This window comes from Hippocampus bargibanti, linkage group LG02 (assembly GCF_051943395.1).
Source record: "Hippocampus bargibanti isolate YZ-2025 linkage group LG02, ASM5194339v1, whole genome shotgun sequence".
NCBI lineage: Eukaryota > Metazoa > Chordata > Actinopteri > Syngnathiformes > Syngnathidae > Hippocampus > Hippocampus bargibanti.
The window spans coordinates 24,358,605-24,384,994 of NC_142735.1; the positions used below are offsets into that span (position 1 = coordinate 24,358,605).

Here is a 26,390-nt window from a genome sequence, read left to right on the forward strand (position 1 = left end):
CGCCTAAAAGCCTTCCTTTTTTTTTTTTCAAAAGCTGACCTTATAATTCCATGTGCCTTACATATGAAATAAACTGATTTACGTGTTCTGTGTTTTTACAGTTGACTAGGGTTCATCATATTGTGAATATGGACATTTACATTGTATTGTATTGTATTGTATTGTATTGCATTGTATTACATTGTATTTACGCATGAACAATATTCAGTTGTTATGCTATTTCTTTCGAGCTATCGTTTGAGTAATTATTGTTATTGTTTATGCTTTGCACTCTTACGAGTGTTACTCTATTGTGACTTTTAATTTACTATAACAACATCAGAATGTTTTTTTTACATGTTTACTGAAAGGAGACAAATGTTGCCCTCCACTATGTGATATAAATGTTGCACTATATGTCATACCTTGCTGTTGTTCAAAGATAAACAGTGTCACAAAAATAATAAAACTTTACCTCGGAGAAAATAATAAAACCGTTGTTCATTTGTTTTGGGAGTGAATGGAGTTGTTGGAAAGTGCCTTATACAGTAAAGTCTCGTTATATCGATATTCAAGGGAGTCCGAAAAAATATCGATATAACCGGGACTATCGATATATCCGACCCTGTTTGCATGTAATTTTCTCCGTGCGTGCATAGAAATAGTATCGATATAACCGGGACTATCGATATATCCGATATCGATATAACGAGACTTTACTGTATCTGGAAAAGAACATTTTAAAATGTGTCATTCATTGTGTCATGATTTGTAAGGTGGTGTTGCACCCCAAAAAAGCAGGCAGGATGGAGGACAAGGGTGTATTTGATAAATTATATTAAATAAAGTCAGCTGGAACAAAATCTCAAATGACAAAGTCATTAGAAAAAAAGTCCAAAGTAGCAACCACCTCCCACAACTGCCCACCTCCCTGCCACGGACATACTCAGAGGTGCGAACATTTAAAATTCCCCGCATTGCAACGTCATCATCAGACAGCACTAGATCGCAACAGCCTTCAAGCAGGTGAGTAACGAGCAGGCACGGTTACCCAGGTGCCCGCGTGACAATCGGCCTTGCGGCCTTCCCATTGACACACATAAGCGAGCCCGGTGAAATTTCGGCATGCTAACTTGTGTGTTGTCAAATGGAGTTAGCGGCGGTTGATATGCAAGCCATGACCGTTAATTTGCCATTAATTGGATGTCATTTGCAAATAAGTTGACATGAGACATTCTGATGCGGTGCCACATGGCGCTGGTTATATTGTACTAACCTCTAGGGGGCAGAAATTCACACCTCAGACTCAGTAAACTCACTTTGCATTTGATACCGCCGAATGACACAAAATTATAGCTCACATTTTTAAACAGAGATACTGATTTACAATAAGGTCACTTCTCGTTTAATTATTAATGGAGGAGAGAAGGGAGTTACCCAAGTAAAACGGCTCATGGATATCAAGGGTGTGACTGCTCTTACATTTCTTGGGTAAAGTTTGTATGCTAACACGATTAGCATTCATGCTAAGATGATTAGCATTTTGTGTAAACACTGGAAAAAAGCTCCAGGAGGAATAAGGGAGTCCCCATAAATGTGACCCCGTTTATGTTTAGCAAACACTTAAGCGACTCACACCTGCGGTTAATAATACCAGCAGAGTCCCCTTGACTCGTCCAAGACAATTAGCGCTCTCCCTCGGATCAACAGTTGGCGGCGTCGGGAGCAGAAGGCCCTCCCACTGCGGGCGAGCACGTGAAAAAGCACTTCTGATTTCTATTAAGTGCTGGAGATTAAAAAGCCGTCTCGTAGGTCGGGTCGGGCTGGTGTTCATTTGAATGCATTAGCGGGGTCCGAGGCTAGATAATTCTCTCATTAGCACCACTCAAACCCTGAGTGACAACACGGGTGAGAAGGGGAGCTTGTCGTACAACACTTAGAGTTAATTAGGCCGCCACTTCTCGGCTACTTGCGCCGCCACTAGCACATTCCCCGACATGGACAACGGACAGTGCGGCTTCGACTACAATAATTCCCCTGCATATTCCCCTCACTTCTTTATTCTATTCAGTTTTATTTATTTATTTATTTATTTATTTGATTACTATTTATTTATTTACAGTGACGTGCAGTCAGAGGAGGCAGGTGAGGGCGTGCTTCACCTGTCATCATGGAATATCAAATGAAAAAATAAATTAAACAGTTATATTTATTTTGTGATTTGTACCTTAAAGTTCTTTTCCATTTAATTTCACCATTTTTTATTTTATTTTTCAAAATCGCTGAATTTTCACATTTACCGTTCAAATACTAAGTACAGACGAGCGGTGAGGCAGCAGCCGGCTCAGCCTCACCATGGATTGCGCAATCCCTATGCGAACTGGGCTGCTTGCTCTGCAGTGAGACCGCATTGCTGCCCCTCTGCATATCGCTATTAAAGTGTTCAAACACTTTTAGTGTATTAACTAAATTTCTACAGTTTACAGGTATACACAACTCTCATTTTTGTGCAATAATTTAATTGTCACATTTATTTGTTACATATTTTGATTGAGTTTTATGCTTCACAAAACATATCTGAATTTTGGGGGGCCTTGGATCAGATTAGGGCATTTACATGGAAAACACGTCTCAATTTACAAATGTTCTAGTTAAGAAGTTTCTTTCAGAAACAATTAATGCCGTAAGTAGATTCCTATATTGCTTTGTGAATCCTTAAAACATATTTTCCAAGCTGTTATTTTCGAATCCAAATGTTGGCTGGACAAAAACACAATTGAACAAGAATGACAAGCTCACTATAACGAGTCTGCCACATATCTGCCTTTGTTCTTGACATTATCACAAAAGATAAGACGTCGCTCCCGAGTTGGTTTCCCCGAGGAGATATGAAGCAGATGATTTTTTTTTCCTCTACCAACATTGTGTGTGAATATTGGGAGCACGGGGGTTACGCACACATCATTAGTCGTTCCGATTCCGCCCTGATAACTACAAAAATCGCAGTTTCTATTCTTATGAAAGGTCCTATAAATTGTCTCTTTTGTGTTTTTTCGGGCTCCTATTTCGCTTACGGTTCCCTTGTCATTGTTCCCACGAGACTGCGCACGGCTCATTTGCGCACGCAGACACACATACACACACAGGTAGTGGTGGGGGATGTGCACTTGAATACAAATTCCTGCACCTCCCTGGGCCAAGCTTGAATATTCTAGGGGGCTTTCAATTTTTCAGGCAGGTCTGCGAACCCCATCCGCCACCTCCTCAGCGGTGCCATCACACTGAAGAATTCCGTTAGTCGGGGTCATCGGCGTTCCCAAAAGGGCTGTGGGGTGAGCGTTTGACTGAAAAAAAGGAAACTGTTTGAGTTGTCTTTCTATTCGGCCTAGCTTTGTCATAAATTCCGCTTTCTGTCTTTCAGGCAGAAGCCCATGTTTACCCCCCCCCTCCTCCCATCCTTCTAACGGTTACCCACCCACTCTGTCTGTAAGCGTTTTTCCTAACTCTGATGTCACGCTTGCGACATCCAAACACAGCTCGGAACTCTTGGAAAAGGAGAGCAAACATTTCCGTGTTTTTTTTTGCGCTGGCGTGAATTCTTCACGAAAGTAGGTCAACGGGATTGTCAAAGTTTTCTTTCTCTCTTGCTTCCACTCAATCTCAAATGAGCAATTGGATTGAGATTCGGGGAAGGAAGGGAGTGGCCGCCGTTTCTTCATCTTGAAATGGAACCAACAATCTAATTAGAGATTCCTAATGGGAACGTGAAAATTAGGCTAATCGGTAAATAGAAAAAGGTAATTATTTGCCATGACTTGGTAGCGTGGAGAGAGAAGAAAGATAAAAAATGGGAAATTTGAGTTCACAATTCCCCGCTAAATTATTCAGCTCATTTCGAATAACTCAATAAATCCTGAAATATTTCCTCATGCTTGTCCGATATAAATGGCCGTGCCTTAGTCATTTGCCGGAATATTCTTTGTGGTAAATCTCCGCCCGCAGCGGATGTGATTGAATGTTACAATTAAATGTACTAATTCATTGTCAAAAGATATTTATCTACTTGCGTGATATATCTGTCGCTTAATTGGAAAGCACATTTGGTAACGCTTTCCCTCGTTGACTCTAATCGCAATGATTTGGCTCCAAGTCATGAAATGAAGTGCGATATTTGAAGTTTGGCCGCAGGGGTGAATGATTTTACCACAAATTGAGTGCCGGCCGTTGAGCGCGACAAGTGGACGCTTGTTTACGAAGGAACAATCCTCCTCAGATTCCAACGGGGGCCTGGGATATTCAAATGAGCGCTTTCACTTTCCAGCCGCGCAAAAGAAGTTGGATTATTCAAGGCTCCACAATAGTGCTGCGTTAATCATAAGACAAAGGAGAATCTCACTGGCTTTGACGTAGATGGAGAGGGGCCACAGGGGTGTGATTATTCACGTGTGTGCTGGAAAAACAGGAATGCGCAGCCAAACGAGTGGCACCGTACGACTTGCTTATGAATGCAAATAAAGTCTCTCCGCGGCGAATATAAATGGCATTTTCTTCCAGGTGGGAACATGAATATTAACTGTTGTACACCTATGATGCATCGTGCTACTTAATGCTACACTGACATAGTGCGGTCCCGCGAAAGGCTATGCGTGGATGAAAAACGGTTATGCTGTGAGTTAGCCATTTCCACTACAAACATCGGAGTTGACTGTCCTGAATTAAAAAAAAAACTATCAAGTTGAAGCCAGTTTGCAGATCGAATTGGCTTTTTTTCCTTTTGCACGCGACTCTGGCGATAATCTAGTGATAATCTACACTAGACCTAAATATTCTACCTAGGCTCCCTCTTGTGGTAAGTAAGAGAAACATTCTCTTAATTTTAGTTTAGTGTTATTTAACTTTTTGTACAGTATATTTGCATTCAATTTTTAATAACTGTGTGCTTTTAAATAGTAATCCAGAAACACTGCGCGAAAGAATCTGTGCTTTGAATTTTCGGCAAGTGTTAGTGCAAATGTGATTTGTTGTTTGTTTTAAATGTAGCCTGAAAGTGACAGATTTTTTTAAAAATGGATCTGCAATCGAATTTAACCTCATTCGGAGTGCTCGGCTTTGTATTTTGAGATAATTTGCGCATACTCCAACCCGGAGCGGTATATCGTTCGCTTCCTCTCGGGGTCAGAAAAGTCCACGTGGAACAATCCGAAGCGAAGATTGAATCCTTCGGCCCACTCGAAGTTGTCCAGAAGCGACCAGGCAAAGTATCCACAGACGTTGACGCCATCTTCTTTGATAGCTGATCGGGGGAAAGAGGAAGGTTAAGTAAGCTTCTGTACGCCGACACCAAAATGTCATTGATGGTACCTTTTCCAACTTCTTGAATCGTTTCCCTGTAAAACTGGCCACGCTGAGCATCCTCCATCATCAACGGCCCTGTCTGACAGAAGCCATTTTCTGTAATGTAGACCACTGGGTCACCAAACGTGTCCTGGAAAGCCAAAGTCAAAAGAACGGTGAAGAAACACTAAATACAAAGTTGATTTTATTTCACTTTCATTTAAAGCAGTATTCAATTGATTTTTTTATTTGGATGTTTATTTATTTATTTGTTTGTTTGTTTATTTATTTGGTTTGTTGGTTAGGTAGTTCGTAGCTAATAAATGAAATGTATTATTATTTTATTATTAGCTAGGCGGCTAGTTGGTTAGTAGGCTAGTCGATTAGTTGGTTTGGTCGTTGGTTTATTGAATAGTTTGATTACTGGTTAGTTGGTTAGTTAGTTAGTTAGCTGACTAGTAAGGTGATAATTTGTTAGTTGGCTAGTTGGTTAGTAGGTATGTTGGCTAGTTGGTTAGTTGTTTATTTTATTCTTGCTGTTTTCATAGTTCGTAGCGCAATCATGAAGACGTCGCAGCAAATAGGAAAACTAATCTGACCGCAGACTCACTGATTTGGAATTGGTTTGGAATTGCGACATTAGATGAGGGGGTAGGGAAGGGCGGGGTTCTTCTTCCATCATAGTTTAGTAGTACTGTGTACCTCTCTATCGCTCCATCCTCCCTATATGATTATTTTCCTTCCAAAATTATTTTTTTTATGAAAAGGAAGCAAACCACTTGACAGGCACTGTGAGTTCCACGCCCAGAATAGCAAAAAGTAAATAAAATAAAAATGAAAATTCACAATTACACTGAAACAGAAAGGTTTGTATACTAATTGCTTAACGCTGCGTAAAAAAAGTACTTTTTTCAAGCAAACAAAGCTAGACTAAATGAAGGCTTATTCTGTGTCAATCGGGATATGTAATAAGATACCTCAAGATGTACCCCCACCCCCACCAATGTAACAAAGGTTGGTGGGGGTGGAGGGAAAGTCTGATTTTATGACAGGGGGGATATTGCCCAGTCGTACCTTGATGTAGTTGAGGACCTTCCGCAAGCCACACGGCACCACGGCCAACCAGGACGCACCACAAATGCTCCAACTGGGATCCAAGATGTCTTCTGTGTCCCGGTCGCACTTCATGTCCAACCGCCGCTCGCCAACCCATCCGTGTTTGACCTTCCGGGATGTGTAATAGTTCAAGGCAAAGAAATCAGCCGAGCCGAATGCTGACGGCTCATCCTTGGAGAAGACGGGAAGTCGCGGCTCGCCGTTGTAGCCCATCTTCTTGTTTTGAGCATCAATGGCCGCCCTCATCACGTCAGGGTAATCCCCGGTGACAAAGATCGGCCATGCGAACCATCCCACGGTGAACGCCAGGGCGCGATCGGAAGCGGCCATGTCTGCGGCGTGCTCGGGACCCGATGGCTCGAACCAGTCGGTGTTGAGGGCCAGGGACACCGCACCACCCTACGGGAAGCCCTTTCAAACATGAGTTATGATGATAATTACAGGGGTAGTGTATAGGAAGCCCTTTTGTTTTTAAATTTTCCTGAGACAATTTGATTCTTACTGTCAACTTCAATCAGAATCCTTTTTGTCACGTCATCATCACCAAAATAAATGAATACACACATAAATAAATAGATGAACGAATAAATAAATAAATAAATAAATAAATACATCAATTGATAAATAAATAAATAAATAAATAAATAGTTGAGAACTTTGAAGTATGAATACGTCTTTGTGTCATTGTCTTTTTTTTAGATAAGATTTGAACGAATGGGCCATCAATCACATTCTGCAAAATGTTGTCATATTGCGCATTAGTGACCATTGATCACTCTGAGTGGCTATGAGACAGAAAATGTTCATTCGCGAATGAGATAGAAGTACTACGCTACACAACGAAAACAAGGCAACCGCCAATGAAATGGCATTACCACGTAAATGAAGCTCAGCGAAACGCTGCTTTTTACTTCAACTAATCATCTGTGTAAGCTCTCAGTCATACAGGAGCGGTCCATCGATGAAAAGGATTCTTCAGCCGTCATCTGTACTGTCTGAAGGTGTCTTTCTGAAGGTGTCTGACGTTTCGCTTCTTATCGGCCTCCCTGTGTGGAGTTTGCATGTTCTCCCCGGGCCCGTGTGGGTTTTCTCCGGGTCCTCCGGTTTCCTCCCACACTCCAAAAACATGCATGGCAGGCAGATTGACCACTCCAAATTGTCCCTAGGTGTGAGTGTGAGAGTGACTGTTGTATGTCATTGTGTGCCCTGCGATTGGCTGGCAACCAATTCAGGGTGTCCCCTGCCTCGTGCCCGAAGACAGCTGAGATAGGCTCCAGCAACCCCCGCGACCCTAATGAGGAATAAGCGGTACGGAAAATGAGATGAGATGAGATATATATAATACAGTGAGACCTCAACTTATGAACTTAATTGGTTCCCAGACAGAGTGTGTAAGGCAAAAAGTGTGTATCTCGAAAAAAAAATTCACATAGGAAACCATTAAAATTGGAATAATCCGTTCCCGGGTTTCCATAAAATATACTTTTCAACTAAATAAGCCTTAAAACTACACACAACCTACCTTATCCTATGTATAATAAACGTGCTATTGTATTGTAATGAAAGAAATACACTGCACTAAATAATAAAGTCACTTTATTTACATTTGTGATGGTCATTGATGGCTCTTAATTGACACCTGTTGCTTTCTGACTAAGGTCTTACGAAACTGAGGCATCACATTATCATTCATCATGTTGATTCTTATAACCTTTTCTGAATGGAACTGTTCAATAAAAGCCTGCACATCAACTGTTGAATGGCCTGCTTCTGCTTGTCCTCTTGAAGGCAAATCAAATTCTCTGTGTTGATGACCTCATTATGGTCAGCAACAAGCTCCTCGATGTCATCTGCATTCACTTCGAGATTTTATGACAACAAAAGGCGCGAGTCCGATGATTCCACGGACGCGGAATAAAACGCGACAAAAGAAGGCGGGCGGGGCCAATAAAATGGCACACTCACGTTTAACAATCACCTCGTGCAAAGCAAACACTTGGAGCACAAGCAAACATTTGGAGCACAAGACGTAGCGATGAACTTCCGTCGTAATCATGTCACTGGTGAGGTGACAGTGACTCGTTGAAATGAAATGAAATTGCAGAACGACAATGAAATGAAGTGTTGCGAACGTAGGCCACGCCCGAGCTGTCAACTCGCACGTGACAATTTAGCATGACTATTGACACGCTGTTCCGGTGTGTGTGACTCTACCGTTTAGCCAATCACAATCACTTCTATCGCAACTTGACAGAGGGTTGCGTTCAAGTGTAGCAACACAAAAACTTTGGTAAGTGTTTGTCACCGCTCATTCAGTTAGACAATGCTTTCCAAACAGCCTAGAGCAGGCATGGGCAAACTACGGCCCGCGGGCCACATACGGCCCGTTAGGCTTTTTAATCCGGCCCGCCGAACTTGCCCAAATTATAGTACAAACAGTGTCTAAAACTCATGACAAAAAGTTAGCAAACAACAGGGCAGATAACTGAAAAGTTGGCTGCCCCATTTTTCACAACTTGAAGCACAATGAGACAACTAATCACATTAAAAAACATTGTAAGAAAGCATAAAGTTTATTCTAAAAACAAGAATGCACCTACTACAAATGCTACCTTGCTTAATTTACGGTAAATGTGCATGGCTGTAGATTTTGCTGCAGTCGCCGATAGTCATTACGGTGCACAATGCAACGTTTGCATTGCTTCCTACAAGCCACTAAGCCCCTTTCATAAGTCTCACATACCCTTTACAGTCACGGTTTAATGTAAATTTACGTTTTTTAGCGTCACATATGTTGTTAGCTTCTTTTGAATCTTTCTTCTGGTCTGAGGTTCTGTGCATCTATTTTGGAAAATGACATGCAATTGTACGACTTTATAACGCTTGCGAAAGTCCGGAAGAAAGAAGCAGGCTTCTGATTGGCTGCCGTGCCGAGTATGCAAATTTCAACTGCAGGTAGTCTATGTTTGTGTGCTCGGCGACGGTACACGTGTATTGTTTGCGCGTGAAGGCAAGGGCGTCAGTGAGGAGTTTGTTGAGCGTGCGGTCAGGACAAACCATCTATGATTTGGCGGAATTTAACACAAGTAGGTATTATTGAGCTTGAATATTTCATTGTGTAATAATATGTTTTGAATTTTGAAAGTGATTCAATTTTTCAATAAATGTTGATTTCTTTAACTTTGCCCCTTCGATGGAAACTTATTATATTATTATAACTTGATAAATCACAGTGCATGTTATTTTAATCTATTTCCATTTCCTCCTCCAAGTATCTGCAAAATAGTATGTAAACGCCATATTCCTTGAGACAAATTTATTAACTGATCAGGGATATTTTTCACATTTGAAAGACAGTTAATAAATTGGGTTGTAGTGTTCTTACTGTGCTATGAGGTTTGTATATACTACATTTAAAGGACAACCGGCACCATTTTTTGTTTTTGTTTCCCACTGACATCAGAAAAACGTTTTATAGCATCTAAAATACCCAAATCAGGCAGGCTGATATTTTTAGTTAAATGAAAAACACCAATAAAAATGACTTCAAATGAATCCGGAAATGGTCAGTTTCAGAAGGTCCCACCCCCCTGTTCGTGACGTCACGCCAAGACGTCTTGCCTTTGATCAAGAATCAAAACAATGGCCTCAGATTCGGAGAAGATGTTTTCTTGTTACTCATCCAGTTATGAATATGATTCAAATAGTTCTAAAGAGGAAAGCATAAATGTTTGCAATTGATTCAAGGAGTCCTCCCATATCAATTCGAGCCGTAAATGACAGCAATGTAGCACCCAGAAAATGCAGAAGATTGCGCCCAAGCTCCGTTGGAAATGGGCTGATTTGTCAGCTGGGAATTTGTGTCAGCGAATATCAAATCGTTGTCTTGGTGCAACACACAACGATTCACCATGGCGTTATTTATGTGTTTTCCTTCTAATTTCACCATCAACACGGATCAACACGAAGTTTTCAGACCAAACAAAGTACCCAAAATGCATTGTATGTCGCTTTTTCGGTCAGGGGCGGTCCAAACGTGACGTCACATGGGGATCGTCATCAACTCGAAAACAAGACTTCATGAATATTCAGCGCAAGTCTTAAAACGTAAACTATAGCTATATGCTGTGGAATCTTTGTAAAATACGCTCAGTCGAAGTCATTTGAAGTGATTTCATAAATTATGGACATAACTTGTTCAGAGTATTTCCGGCCCAAACACTCCCTCCGAATGCTCCTGGCCCGGCCCCTCTGTCAAATTTTAGAACCCAATGCGGCCCGCGAGTCAAAAAGTTTGCCCACCCCTGGCCTAGAGTCTTAACAAATCGTGCGCTATTCTCGAACCTGAACGCACCCCAAGACTTGGATGACAAATAAACAGAGCAGAGTAGACGTGTACGGCTGGTAGTTTCTTCAATTTATTCATAGTAACGCACCACATTTGAACTGAGGCTGAACACGAGCCTGTGGTGTTTGTTTGCTGACGAAGTTTCTTGGATAAGAAGCAAAACGTGCGACACCTTCAAAGAAGTACAGATGATGGCTGAAGAAACCTTTTCATCGTTCAACTAATCATATTATGAGCGTGTTTTACAAGATTCTATATGTGCGCCCATTTTTTTGTTTTTTCACGAGACCTTGCACATCTTTCATAATACTCACCTGCTTTGGCCTGTAGAGCGAATTGTAGCTGTGCCAAGCCATGACGTGGGCACGCAACATGTTGTGAGCCACCACATAGGCAGTGGTTCCCACTTCTTTCAGGCCTGGTGCGTGGACGCCGTCCTCGTGGCCGAACTTGGCGCAGATGTACGGTTCGTTGATGGTGAGCCAGAGTTTGACACGGTCGCCAAATGTATGAAAACAAAAGCGAGCATAGGCATCAAAGATGTCGGCGATAGCCGACGCTTTCCAGCCTCCACGCTCCTGGAGTGCTTGAGGCAGGTCAAAATGGTAGAGAGTCACCATTGGGGATACGTCACATGAGAGTAAGTCATTGAGCACTTTGTTGTAGTACTGGACACCTGTAGAAAGACCACATGACTATGAGTACCGGATTAATTTGTTTCAACACAGAATTTTATTTTATTTATTTTTTTACTTCAAGACGGCGCCGCGAGAGTGGCTGCCTTTCCAGCAGTTCCTGTATTTCGTTTTTTTACTTTCATCACTTTGCTGCTGTGAAATGTAAATTTCTCCACTGCGAGACTAATAAAGGCAATCCAATAATCATAAACGGCGGGTTGTTTAAATACAATTTTGCTTGATTTGTTATGGAATAATAAATGCAGTTAAATGTCAGAACCATGATCGGCATCTGCCTCCCTAAAAAAAAAAAAACTTGTATACTGTATTTTTTTTTTTGGTACCTTTTTGATTGACATTTTCTGTGGTGCCATCAGGAAGGAGGCGCGCCCAGGAAAGAGACAAACGGTAGTGTGTCAGCCCAAGTTGCTGGATGCATTTCAGGTCTTTTTCCCACAATTCATAGCTGTTGCAGGACACGTCACCCGTCTGTGCCCCGCACACATGGCCTTCCTCATGACAAAATGTGTCCCAGATGCTTGGCCCCTTGCCGTCTGCCTGCCAACCTCCTAAAATTAAAAAAATAACATTCATCTACCATGATTTTATTACACATACAACACAACAACATCTGCAGATTTGTCTTGCATAATACTGTCTGTAATTTTGATCTAACTTTGCAGAAGCAACATTCTGGCTTCTGCAAAGTAAAATCAAGAAATTGAAAATATGTAATAATTTTAGTTGAGTGTTATATTCAAAAATGTGACGTTACTAAGCCAAAAACACATCTTCTTGTCCTTCTGAAACAACTGAACATGTAATTAACTAGAAAGTGATCAAAATCTTGTAATTGTACTGCATTTCCATGTCTTCAATGTTAGCAAGTTGAAATTTACACTTATAAACACACACATGGTGCACATTCCACGCTTTGATCCTCTCCTCTTTCATCTAGAACTGCTTCAGTCATCACAAAGAGGGTACAGCAAGTCCTGAAGAATGAATGTCTCTCTGTGTCTTTGTTTTGTCATATTGTCTCTATGCTGTCATATTATTTGTTATTTACTTTTTTTGTTCTTTTGACTTCAAGACGGCGCCGCGAGAGTGGCTGCCTTTCCAGCAGCTCATGTATTTTGTTTTTCTACTTTCATTCCTTTCATCACTTTGCTGCTGTGAAATGTAAATTTCTCCACTGTGAGACTAATAAAGGCATATCCAATCCAATCCAATCCAATAACCCCTGGCATTTTTGAGGGGGGCGGGGGGGTAATTTCATTTTGTTGTTTACAATGTTTCTATGTTTTGAATGTGTATTGCATTCATTTTTAAGAATGATGCTGCCGCAGAAAAAATATCCTGTGACTGTAAAGTGTCCTTGAGAGTTTTGAAAGGCGCTTATAAATGAAATGTATTATTATTAGTAGTAGTAGTAGTAGTATTATTAGTATTATTATTAAAAGTGGTTGTTTGATATATGCATGAAAATAAAATCTGTCTGGTTTTTGTTTTTTGTTTTTGTTTTTTTGTTTTTTGGTTGTTTAAACCTTTCCCCTTCTCCGTTACAAATCAATGATTTGTAACAACTCTAGATTGGGTTTTTCGTCCCTACCATCAATTTGATATGCTGAAGTCGCGGCTCCCCATGCAAAGTTACGAGGAAACATTGCTTTTGCTCGTCGGTGTCGGACTGCGGAAGCCATATGCTTCCTAGTTACTTTACAATAACATTGGCTGTAATTGTGTTATAATTGCGTCAAAAGCGAGCAACCAACCCAAGAAGAAAACAACCCGGAAGTGTTTCCTCAGCGTTCTTCTTGAAAGCAGAAATTTCTACAATTCAAAAATAAAAATCACGATTGATTACTCCCCTGTTTAGAATCATGTATTGCATCGTGGTACAATCTGCAGTGTGATATCAGCTGCAAGGTACTGTCATCATAGTAAGTATCTGGAAACTGTTTCTGATTATCGAATTCAGCTAATTTGTATTTTACGAGTGTTTGTGAACGCAACTCTGGCGGGGGCGTTTTCATGCGTGGTGGCGTTGCTGCATTTGCATACAATAAAAAGACTCAATTACTCCGTTGTCTTTAAAAAGAATAATAATGTGTTTGGCTATTTACACGTCCTGTTTTTTTCTTCTTTTTTAAGTACAAATGAATCGTTGGGCGTGGATATTCTGTGTCTTTACAGAGTGTTGCCACAAGATGGCACTCAAGTCTAGACAGTGAGATCTGTCTTAATATTCTGTGAAGAGCGCCGAACGTTGACATTTTTGTTTGAAATTACTGAAGGTAATGCTGTTAAAATAAATGTTAACTAGAATACTATGATTGCTTAGTTATTCTCGTTCGGTTCTTCTTGCACAAGACAATGTTTACCGTAAATATTTATCTTTTATCACTAGATGGCGATCAAGTAAAAATGCAAGTACACTTGAAGAATTGGATCACCAACACCTTACACTAACGACAAAGGTCATGACGTAAAAGCGCATTATAAATAACAATAAAGACTAGTTAGTGGGGAAATGCTATGCATATATTTGGGGTATGTGAAACAAAGCACAGACGTTTATAGTTAATACCATGGTGAGTAATGCAAGTGAGGTCAGCCAGGATACCAAAATAAGTCTATCTGGCTCTACTCTTTCCACTGTCCCTGTGTGGTAGTTACTTCTGTGTTCCTCTCGTGGGACAGCGGGTGACGTTTTCTGAGTGGGCTGCCTCCTTTCCCAAACATTTGAGTACCCTCCAAAAATGTTTGACTCTCAAAAACCAAGGCTGTGTTTTTTAAACTGAAAAGTATATTTAAATTGGACTCCTGAAGTTCAAATATTAACACTGTGTTTAAATTTGGGAAGGTAAAAAACTTTTGAAAATACATCCTGGCCATTTCATTCATGGACAGTTTTCGGAGGGATTAAAAGATGGCTCTTTCACTGGTTAAGTGCATGTACTCTTTCAGAGTCTAAATCAGCATTGCCGTTTGTAAATTGTGACCTTGCAACCACCCTGGGAAGTAATTTCTTCCCCAATGATTTTGTAAACAAAGTGCAAAAAAATTCACCCTGGGAATTAGTTTCTTCCCTAATGGTTTTGTCAACAAGGTGTAAAAAGTCTGGTGTCTTGCACTGGATGCTGACCTGTAAGGAGAGCCGAGGCCTGTCGGCCAAGTCACAAGGGTGAAGCGAGGGAATAACTCCCCGTCTCAGGTTTGCGGATTAGGAAATCTAATGGAGAATGATTCGCAATGAAATGTTTACAAAAACAGCTGCTTAAATAGGCACTTAGAAGGAATTAGAACAACATTTTGGGGTTGGCAAGCTGGGCAGCAACACAGGCAATGTCTTTGTTTTTTAGGAGTGTTGGTTGAAGGCCCCCGTCCAGGGAGACAGATGGGAGCCAAGAACAATATGGCTCGCTTTACTTTTTCTTGTGAGCGCTCTACCTGACCTGAGTATCTTGTTTAGTGTTGTGCTCACTATGCAAAAGAGCACCGTGTGACCCTTTCTGTCTCTCTATTGCTAGAGTGTCAAACTCATTTTCTGCCTCGGGGCCACATTGTAGTTATGGTTTCCTCTCTGGGGCCGTTATCAATTTGGAGAAGCCATTCGGATGTTTCATCCCCACTATATATTACATATCGAGCACACAACTGTCACGATTTGCAGGGGTATTTGACAAATTTTATTAAATAAAGTCAGCAAAATGATGTGGCGGGCTAGATTTGGCCCCCGGGCCTTGACTTTGACATCTGTGCTCTATTGGCTTGCATCGGGGCCCACATAAAGCAGTGATGGAAATCAAAAACAACAAGTGGAGCTTGCTGCTTTGTTACTTCCGGGTAGAGTGAACGCTGTCGCGAATGGCTTCCGCTGCTCAAAAAAAAGTTCTTATCCCGGGACTGTAAATTATCATGGAGAGTTATGAAAGGTGCTTAAAAATTAAATGTATGTATTATGTATGTAATGTATTATTATTATTATTATTATTATTATTATTATTATTATTATTATTATTATTATTATTATTATTATTCATCTACAAGTCAGATTATTTCGAATTATTTGGATGCTGTCACGTGATAAGACACATGTCCATATTTGATGTTCATAGCCAATAATATATTTTTGTTTCGAATTCAGAAAGTTGTTTTTCACTTTACTTCAATGAATTCCCGCTGTCTCGAATGGATAAATTACATATACAAAAGCAGAGGGTGGGGGGGTGACTTTTCCTAATCGTGTCTCGATCGGCCCTGCGGTTGCCTTTCCAACATGCTGGAGCGGAAACGTTAGAGTGCAAAAACAAATTAGCTGCTATCCCATGAAGGAGGCATGTAGCTGTCCCCCTTTTTGAACACATGTGACAAGCAGCACTTTTGACTCTCGGGCCACAAGGGGCTGATCAAACAGCCCTGTTTGGGCTTGGCCTGACGGAGAGACAACCAGGTCAGTCATATGAGAGGGAAAAGGGAGCGGGGGTGTTGGGAGCTGACCTCTGAGGAAAATATGTGGAGCAAGGAAATCTTCACATGCAGCGGACATACTGCAGTCCTTATTCTCACGCGTAAAGTCGTATGAAAACAAACAGACAAAAATTGTCGGCGATTAAGCATTTCCAGTGGCTAAAAATAAAGCTACAACCCAGGAAAGTTCATTTTGAGCCCGTGATCCCGGCTTGTAACATGAGGATGTGGCTGAGCTATGCGCTCGCCACTCTCAATGTCAACTATTCATGATAGTCACCGGCGCAAGGGGGTCAAAGTTCGACAGCACCTTATGAATTTGCCATGAACAAACGCGGCTTGTAAAGACTTTTTTTCTTCTTTCTTTAGAGGGTTTGTCTTCCTTTCCGAGGGGTTGGTGGTGGTGGGGTCATAAACATTTGCATTCCTGCGCTCGGCGTGTTAATAGAGATTAACCCGAATTCGAGCCCGCGTGTCAGCCAGCAATTCAGGTGACTCATACATCGCATACCTGCACTATTGTAAGCAGCTCGCATTCCGTCGGAGCTTCGATGAGGACACCGCATCGCTCTGTTCTTTCGTGGTGCTTCCAAAAGCAACAGCAAGATAGCCGAGAAATTGATATTCCGAAACGTTGTACTTCCCTTTTAGGAGTTGTCCTACCCACTTGGCATTTAGACTGCAATATATATATATATATATAAAAAAATTATATAAAAATATAATATATATATATATATATACAAGTACCTCGGTATACCACAGGCCAATGGCAACCTCGAATTAGCAACAAGGAAAGCGGCTACGACCAAATACCTCCAGCGGGTGAGGCAAGTCCTCAGAAGCCAGCTCAATGGCAAGAACAAGACCCGGGCAATAAACAGCTATGCCCTGCCAGTGATCAGATACCCTGCAGGAATAATAAGGTGGCCAAAGGAAGAGATTCAGACCACAGATGTTAAGACCCGAAAACTCCTCACCATGCACGGAGGGTTCCATCCCAAGTCCAGCACCCTGAGACTGTACACAAGCCGTAAGGAAGGAGGCCGGGGACTAGTGAGTGTGAGAGCCACTGTCCAGGATGAAACATCCAAGCTCCATGAATACATCAAAGAGAAGGCTCCAACGGATGATGTACTCAGAGAATGTCTCAGTCAATGGGGAACAGAGGATGAGGTGCTGGAAGAGGGACAATCATGGGAGGAAAAGCCCCTACACGGGATGTACCACCGAACCATAGCAGAAGTAGCTGATCTCAAGAAGTCCTATCAGTGGCTAGAGAGGGCTGGCCTAAAGGACAGCACAGAGGCACTCATCCTGGCTGCCCAAGAACAGGCCCTGAACACCAGAGCCATAGAGGCAAGGATATACCACACCAGACAAGACCCAAGGTGTAGGTTGTGCAAAGAGGCACCTGAGACAATCCAACACGTAACTGCAGGGTGTAAGATGCTGGCAGGGAAAGCCTACATGGAGCGCCATAACCAGGTGGCTGGCATAGTCTACCGAAACATCTGTGCGGAGTATGGACTGGAAACCCCAAGGTCAAAATGGGAAACACTTCCCAAGGTGGTGGAGAATGACCGAGCAAAAATCCTGTGGGACTTCCAGATACAGACTGACAAGATGGTAATGGCCAACCAACCAGATATCGTGGTCATAGATAAAGGGGAAAGGAAAGCCGTTGTCGTGGATGTAGCGGTCCCGAGTGATGGGAACATCAGAAAGAAGGAACATGAGAAAATCGAGAAATACCAAGGGCTCAGAGAGGAGCTGGAGAGAGCCTGGAAGGTAAAGGTGACAGTCGTGCCTGTGGTGGTCGGAGCACTTGGGGCAGTGACCCCCAAACTCGACGAGTGGTTGCAACAGATCCCGGGAACAACATCGGATATCTCGGTCCAGAAAAGCGCAGTGCTGGGAACAGCACGGATACTGCGCAGAACCCTCAAGCTTCCTGGCCTCTGGTAGAGGACCCGAGCTAAAATGGGGGACAGACACCACCCATGGTGGGTGAGACGCGGATTTTAATTTATATATATATATATATATATATATATATATATATATATATATATATATATATATATATATATATATATATATATATATATATATATATATATATATATATAATTTCTTTTTGAGAGGGTCAATCTGACATTTGACCACATGTATGTGGGAGAGGGTGTTCATGTCATCTTCTGGATAAAAAGAGGAGGGGAGGGGGGTGGGGGGGGAATCACATTTATCTTGGATTTCTGTTGAAAATGGCCACAGCCTTAGGTACAGCCAGGGGCGAACCAAGAAGGAGTGCGGGTTTGCCATGCAAGGGTGCTATTATCAGTCAGGTGTTCATGAAATAAAATCACAACTAAAGTATCCAGTACAATGCAAAATCACACTCATCAATCTGATCTTAATTCATGGTGGATAGCAATTTTCTTTGCCTTAGCTTTGCTTTTGTATCCTATCTCATAGTCGGATTTACAGCTGCTAGTTAACAGCACTTCAGAGTGATTATCAGGCATTGTGTGTTCTGTCTTTCAGGAAGATTATATTTTTATATATTTGCACTCAGATTTATTTTAAAGTCGATCATGATCAAGAATACTGTATATTCTTCATATAAAGTAACTTGTGGTGGCGGACTATGAATGGGTGGGTCGAAGAGTATTGTATGTGAAAATGATAATGACATCAGAATCAGAAATCCTTTAGTAGTCCCACAATGGGGAATTAAAAAAAATTCAAGTGATTAAAAAGAAAAAGTCCCTTCATGTCGGGGTGAACACAAAATAATATGGGGTGGCCACGGGCACCCTTGGCCACCACATAGTTCCACTCCTGTTTGGAGTGATTGCCTTGCTTATTGTTCTCTCCAATTGTGTATTATTATCATCTCATCTCATCTCATTTTCCGTACCGCTTATTCCTCATTAGGGTCGCGGGGGTTGCTGGAACCTATCTCAGCTGTCTTCGGGCACGAGGCGGGGGACACCCTGAATTGGTTGCCAGCCAATCGCAGGGCACACAAAGACGTACAACAGTCACTCTCACACTCACACCTAGGGGCAATTTGGAGTGGTCAATCTGCCTGCCATGCATGTTTTTTGGAGTGTGGGAGGAAACCGGAGGACCCGGAGAAAACCCACGCGGGTCCAGGGAGAACATGCAAACTCCACACAGGGAGGCCGGACCGGGACGCGAACCGTCGACCTCTGCACTGTGAAGCCAGTGTGCGAACCACTCGACTACCGGGCCGCCCGTATTATTATTATTATTATTATTATTATTATTATTATTATTATTATTATTATTATTATTATTATTATTATTATTATGTGTTGAGTGTGATTTTAAAGTTGGACATTAAATGATTAAATGTAGTGTTTGGAACTCTCGTCTTCAATGGACGGAAGTGACGTCAGTTTGTGAACGCAACGGTTCAGGTGGGTGTTTCTTTAAGAACTCCCGTCTACACACGCGCACACACACGCGCACACACGTGCCCGCTCGCACGCCCGCACGCACGCACGCACACACACGCGTAATTCTTGGCGGGCAAGCGAAAATCGAGTCCTGACATTTTCGCAACGGCAGTAACATGGTGGTACGTAAATGTTACGTCAGACGTCACTTATTGACAGCCTGACGTTCTTCGTTATAATGCGGGATCCGATCTGATTCAACACCCCACCCACCTCTTTTCCCACCCGGTCTCCCACGCCCCCTCCTCACTGTCACAAACACACTTTCACGCACACCCACTAGTACAGTACAGGCACCGAATAGACTCCAAAGTGGTCACTTGTCTCCATTCAGTGTGTGCACACGCGTGGAATTTGGAGAGAGATGACGGGGGCCGGCTGGGGCGCGACTGGACTGCTTCTGTTCGCGGCTTGGGTCAAGGTAAGGTTCGTAAGAGCACAGTTGTGTGGCCAATGTGTAATCTGTTCGATATAACAGGCAGCAGTGGGTGACTCGACTCGTTGTCACCTGTGGCTATAAAATGTAGACTAAATATAAATCACCAGAAAGTGGTTTGCTCGTGGTTATACAATCTTGCATTTATGTGTGTTTAATTATCCTTTAACTGAACAGTATATGTTGGAAAATAACTTGGGTTGATAGGACAGAGTGCCTTGAAAGTAGTTATTTAGATTCAAACAACTTGATTTAAACGTTTAAGGCACCTGTGCCAAACATAAGGTACAGGGCCCGAAACTGGCCCGCCAAATCATTTTATTCGGCCCGTGAAAGCTATTCAAATGTGTGAAATTCCATGATGCTTACTATAAGTCCGAACCAAATAACATGCATTATTCTTGCCTCCAAATATGAAAACCAGTTATTCATTAATTTGTTGTGTGCTCTGTCTGTGACCTGTGGAGGAGATGAAACATTCTAATGGTTTCCCCAAATTCATAACAGCCCCCGAGAAGAAACCGTAACTACAATGTGACCTGTGGCAAAAAAAAACGAGTTTGACACCTCTGCTGTAAGGGGGTATTTTCACTTTTAGTGCAATAAAGTACAATAAAGTTCAATAATAAGCCTTATGCTGTGCATTATGTTTCAATAAATAAATATAAAACAGCATTGTTTTCATCGTCCTGTTCCTGAATGGTCAGAAATAAAATCCACAAATAGTCATTTATATGCAGCGGCACCTAATTTATTGATTTATATTCTAAGCGCCATACTCCCAAGAAAGCCCCAAAGTCAACCTGACTGCGCACGCCATTCTCATCAGCGGTGCGTGTGCAGTCAGTTCACACTCATCGCCACTCAAGCTTGTTATCTCCTGCGGGCGGCTCCTCGCTTCACGCAACGGACGACAAGACAGGTGCTGAGAGTGCTCTAGTGGTGGTCCGGCCTTCATTCGGTACACTTTAGTCAGTAAACATGTGGGATGAAGGCCGCCGGTCACCTTTTAAAGGTGCCCCCATTTTTGCTAACCTCAATGCTTTAACCATCAACCTTCTTTGTTTGCTTTTATTTTGCATTGTTGGACTGCAGATGATAATCCATAATGCAATACATGCTTTGATACAATACAATACATATTGATTTATATCTCGCTTTAACAACAACTGAAGCTGTAACAAAGCGCTTAACATGGACAACTATCATATACAGAAAGTAAAGCAGTCCCAAAGATAGTAGAAAGCACCACAAAGTATCGAGTCTGACTCATGCTGACTGATGATTGGATTGGATTGGATATGCCTTTATTAGTCTCACAGTGGAGAAATTTACATTTCACAGCATGATGGTTGAAACATGCTAATACCCTCAAGCTAGCAGTGTCAAACTCATTTTTGTACACCACAATCACTTACTGTATCTTGTACGGTTTCAGTTACTTGAAAAAGGGACTTTTGGGAGCAATATGAAGCAGGAGATTTGCTTCTGAGGTCCACAAAAATGAAGTGGTGGGGAGGACCTAGCCCCAGGGCAATGAGTTTGACAACTGGGCCTTATCCCTATGACAGTTTCCACCATGGGAGCGTTCTGTATGTCTCTCTTTTGAGGCTGAGAGCTGGTCTAAACATGGGCATGGCGTCCATTCAACGGTGGTCCATGAGTGCAGCTTGCATCTTAACTGATTCACTGCCAGACATGTGCAAAACTGTGTCCACTCAAATTTCAGGACTCACGAAATATTGACTTCTTGGACTACATAAACAGTCAATGCAGCGTAAGACACCTTACACTCTCTTCTTTCATCAGAAAAAAAGTTAATTCCTAAATTATGTGGGTATGGAGTTATCTGAGCTTGAAATGAGGGCAGCTGTACAAAAGGCAAATGCTTCCCTCTCGTGGAAAGGAAAAAACACATCCACGTCATATTTTTAATTCCTGTATAAATTCGGGAATGGCAGTGAATCAGTGAAGGGGTCTGGATCGAGCCCACTGTCATTGTGACAGTGGCAAGGAAGCGTCTTGCTGAGTTGGTGACCAAAACATGGCAAACATGTGCAAGAGGGACCATGAATCAGTGCATTTTCCGGTATTGCGATGACCAGCACTCTTGACTTCAGGGACAGACGATCAACAAGTGGTCCCGGCGACTCGCTCATGTTAGACCTCGGGTCAGCATCTCAGTGTGACTATTCTGGATGAAGAAGAATGGGGCCCTATACTTTTGTGTTTGGTCTTTGGAGGTTTTCTTCTCGGTGATTTGCGTATGTGGGCCAAGTGGCCTGTGGCTCTGACCCTACATGGAATAAGACCTTCCTTTGTGGGTGACATAATGGCATACCTTCAGTGAGCCTTGGAAGGCTCTCACGCCATCTCCTTGATTTGTCGACCCATGCAAAATCCTCCCCGGGAAAGAAGAAAAAAGGCAAATGTGCCAGATATCTGCGCAACAATTTCTGTTGTCACAGTGCTTGGCCACAACAATTCCTTGTAACGATCCGGCTGGAATTCATAAGGAAGTTGGCTACAAGAAGCAACAAATTGTCGTGTTTTTTCAAGGAAATGGCCCCACTTAACGTTTGACTGCCGCCTCCCATGGACACACGGGGAAGCCAATGGCAGGATCCAGATGGGCAGCATGGCAGCAGTTACCCTTAAAAGACCACTTAGTTACTTCACTGATTAGCTGACATTAAAAATAACTTTCAGTGACTGATGACTTCGTTTAAAATTTTGAAATGTAAATTAAAAGTTACTTATGCGCTGATACTCAACAAATGACCACCACCAGACGATTGACGACCAGTTTAGCCCAAAAATGATCTGGAAGTATTTGTGACAATGATGTTTATGAAAATTATTTTTAAGTAAATCTAAAATAATGAGAACACAATTAGAATTATTTTTATTTCAATCAAAATTAGTCAGGATTCACTGAACATAAATGGCGATCAATACTTATTTTTATTTTAAAAAGGGACGTCTGTGTAGGCTCTCAGTCGTACAGAAGTGGTCCATTGATGAAAAGTTTTTTTCAGCCGTCATCTGTCCTTCTTTGAAGGTGTCAGATGTTTCGCTCCTCATCCGAAGAGCTTCGTCAGTAGACTAAAGTTGTGCTGGTAACTCTGGACCAATATATATCCCAAATAGACAAAGGGAACCTTTCAAGACCTCTTTTGACATTTTCTTTAAATGAATGTGACATTTAACCGTTAATCTTGTCATGCAAACTTAACATTGACATTGTACATGGTTCCTGATGAAATGTGGAGAACTTGTAATGTCATCCAGCCTTGCGGGTCTTTATTTTTCCGCAACAAACGGATATGACTCGATTGCGTGATGACAAAGATGCAGAGTATCTTTACTGAACTTTGACGCATGTTTGTTGTGGTATGGAATGGGAATTAATTTGGAGGATTGGTCCCATTTGTGGAGTTAAATGAACATCTGGTCTATAATGAAGCAATGGATGGATGGAGCAAGTTTTTGGAGTCTGCTTTTAGTTACACAACAAAAGCTTTCATTCTCATCCCATTGTTGCCATCTGGTCTTCATCTCTACCGAGTGCGCCTTTGCTGAAAAATGGCAGTGCGTAACGTCAGGCTAAATTGAAGTGGAGCTTATGTTTGCACAGCCTGAACTTTTCACGGAGTGTTGCTGGCATTCTTGCCTGAGCGAGTTGCAGTTGGTGTGCCGGGGATGCTCCCGTTCCAAATTGGGGCGATAGAGCTTGGCCGAAAAACGGTGAAACTCCATCCCGCCCTTGGTACACTGGTGAATAAAAAGCCACCGGGAGCAGAATGAGTGATGGCAGATTCCAAAGGAAGTACTCGTCATGAACACTGGCAAAGAGCAGCGGAAGGCAGTGGAAAATGGGAAAGGGAACAGTAATCTTCAGATGAGACACTGGCACTTCAATATTGTTGCGTGAACTTGATGGTGAAGACGGCGAATTCTGGGAGTAAAAGAATAAATGGTGATGCCCTCGCATATGGGCTAGGAAAAAATATCGAGATAGGTAGGTAGGTAGATAGATAGAAAATTTACATGCCGCAGGATCGGATATATCGATAGTCCGGTTATATCGATATTTTTTCCGACTCCCGTGTCAAAGGACAACCGACGTCTCCGGACAAGTTGTGTCCATAATTCGTAAAATGGCTTCAAATGACTTCTACTCAGTGTATTTTACAAAGATTCCACCGCATATAGCTATATTTTACGTTTTAAGACTCGCGTTGAATATTCCGGAAGTCTTGTTTTTGAGTTGGTGACGAGTCCGCACGTGACGTCACTGAAGGAACACCCCTGACTGAAAAAAAGACACATTGTAGCAGTCCTTCCATCACGTCAATGTATTTTGCTGTACTTGTTTGGTATGAAAACCTCGTGTTGCCCCAAAAAGCCACCAGAAGAGGGCGACCAAGCTCCGTGGAAGGAATTTATCAGCCTGTGGAAACTGGCTGACTAATTCCCTACACGGCTTTGTCGCCATTTTCTGCCTCCCTTGAGTGCGACATTTCCCACCCCTGATGCCTCAAAATGACACGGAATAAATTATTTAATCGATTGCAAACATGTATGCTTTATTCTTCAGAACTATTTGAATCATATTCATAACTGGATGTGTAACAAGAAAGCATATTCTCCGAATCTGAAGCCATTGTTTTGATTCTCCAGTTATGTTTCTCCAGTAATGCAAGATGTTTTGGCGTGACGTCACGAACTGGGGGCGGGACTTTCTGCAAATGCCCAATTCGCAGCTCAATTTTTTGCAGATTTTGGGCACTTTAAGTCATTTTTATTGGTGTTTTGCATTTGAATAAAAATATCATACTGCGTGTTTTGGGTATTTTAGATGCTATAAAACGTTTTTCTGATGTCAGTTAGAAAACAAAAAAGTGATAATGTTGTTAATGTCCTTTAGCAATGATGTACAGTATTGAACATTTTCCTCAAAGTGTGCATTTTCAAGCTGCCACCATTAGATGGCAACGTTACAGCAGAAGGGCGTTTTGTTTTGTTTTTTTGTCTTCCTCCTTGGTCAGTCCACCTTTGTTTTACAGGTGTCCCATCCCTTTCTCCTGGACTTTCTTGTCTGTGTGCTTGTTTCATCAGAGGCAGGATTGTTTCTCACCATCCAAACTATGGCCTCCCGTCCCCCATGAAACGTGTTGGGCTCCATCTGTCTCTTCTGTCATTGCAGTCGACCGCTGTTGATTTATTCTCGTTTTGTTTGTCCCGGGCCGCGTCATCTGCTCAGCATATTTATCACGACTGGAGCGTCGCGTTTAGCTCTCTCTGGCTCTGCCCCAGCCTTGACCTCGGATCCCTTCCGAGGAGCAGGAGTGGCGTCGGGAGCTCTATAGGGAGTGGCCCGAACGAGAAGGGAGATCACAACCCTCCCACACTCCGGGGAGATTTAATTAGAGAGGAGTCAGGTTAGAATGTGTGTGTGTTCTTGTCTACATGTTGGAAATGGTACTTGGAAGAGTTTTGAAGCTCGCAGAAGAGGCCCCTCTTGACATTTCAAGAGGGCATGACGAGGAAATAATGGCTGAAAAGGTCAACAAGAATATTAAATATAAGCAAACTAAAGCGGAGAAGGTCTTATTCAGCGTTCAACAACGCTGTTTTTCATTCAGATTTGAGATTTAAGACTCATTTATTTTCTTTTGCACAGATTTTGAATCAGATCAAGTTTCCATTAAAATATAATAACACATGTCAGACACTTCTATATTTAGAGAAATATTTATGTATTAAACATTGTTTTTTCCCCCTGGAACATCATACACTCAAAAGAAGAGTATGCTGAATATATTCAATTTTATTTATTCAAGTGATCGCACGGAATAAAGTCATCTGGATCCAGAAACATTTTGAAGTAGACTAAACATCTACTTTCAAAAAAAGCATTGAAATCCAGATGGTTCTTTGATGTGCTGCCACTTGCCAAAAATAAAACGGATCTAATTTCACACATACTGCTTTTTTTTAAATACGTATCTTGAAATTACAAAAATCTGTGTTGCGCAAGCTTGTATTGTTCAAACTTAAAACAAAAATATCGCAAACATGATGTGCTCTTGATAAAACAGACTTTTTTTAAGTCAGCATGAAAAGTATCATTAGGGACATCGTCATCTCTGATTGAAATTTGCCGTTCATCTGTCATTATGACAAAAATTGTATTATATATGGCTGATAGGCCTGCAATTGTCTTATTTTGTTGAAAACACGAATGCAAGTGATTTCAACAAAATGTCAGAATGTTTTATTTAAAATAACTTTGTAATAATGCTCACCATTAATGTGAATAGTTTTCCGTTCCTCATGTTTGATAAAAACAACCCAGCCAAACGATCGGAATGAAAGTCAACTTGCCATTTCCATAGGCGAAGCTACTGCTAGCTAGCATGCACACTGCTCATTAGCTTGCACGCTTGCTTTCTGCTGTCTCTCACAGAAGTAAATTGATACTAACGTTAGCATGGGGCTTATCAAAGTGCCACTGATATTCAACTGTTTCATTC

General features: G+C 41.8%; 2 protein-coding genes across 3 annotated transcripts in view; one reads left to right on the forward strand and one right to left on the reverse strand.

Annotated features, from left to right (window-relative positions):
• Nucleotides 1-2,157: 2,157 nt before the first annotated feature.
• Nucleotides 2,158-13,215, reverse strand: gba3 (glucosidase, beta, acid 3). Of its 2 annotated transcripts, XM_089017916.1 has the most exons (7): nt 13,067-13,215; nt 11,799-12,023; nt 11,092-11,453; nt 6,388-6,828; nt 5,341-5,464; nt 5,122-5,272; nt 2,158-3,323 (listed from the first exon to the last, which is right to left on the reverse strand). In XM_089017916.1, the coding sequence occupies exons 1-7, from the start codon at nt 13,155-13,157 to the stop codon at nt 3,284-3,286; spliced, it is 1,434 nt and encodes a 477-aa protein (XP_088874042.1). In that variant the 5' UTR covers nt 13,158-13,215; the 3' UTR covers nt 2,158-3,283. The 2 variants fall into 2 exon arrangements, with proteins under 2 accessions (XP_088874042.1, XP_088874035.1); XM_089017909.1 differs by lacking the exon at nt 2,158-3,323 and having other exon boundaries at nt 3,454-5,272.
• Nucleotides 13,216-19,665: 6,450 nt separating this feature from the next.
• The window catches only part of adamtsl3 (ADAMTS like 3), a 67,691-nt gene continuing 60,966 nt past the window's right edge, over nt 19,666-26,390 (forward strand). The window contains exon 1 of the mRNA XM_088990378.1: nt 19,666-19,836. Coding sequence (XP_088846504.1) covers nt 19,780-19,836 — 57 coding nt within the window. The 5' untranslated portion in view covers nt 19,666-19,779. The remainder of the gene's footprint in view (nt 19,837-26,390) is intronic.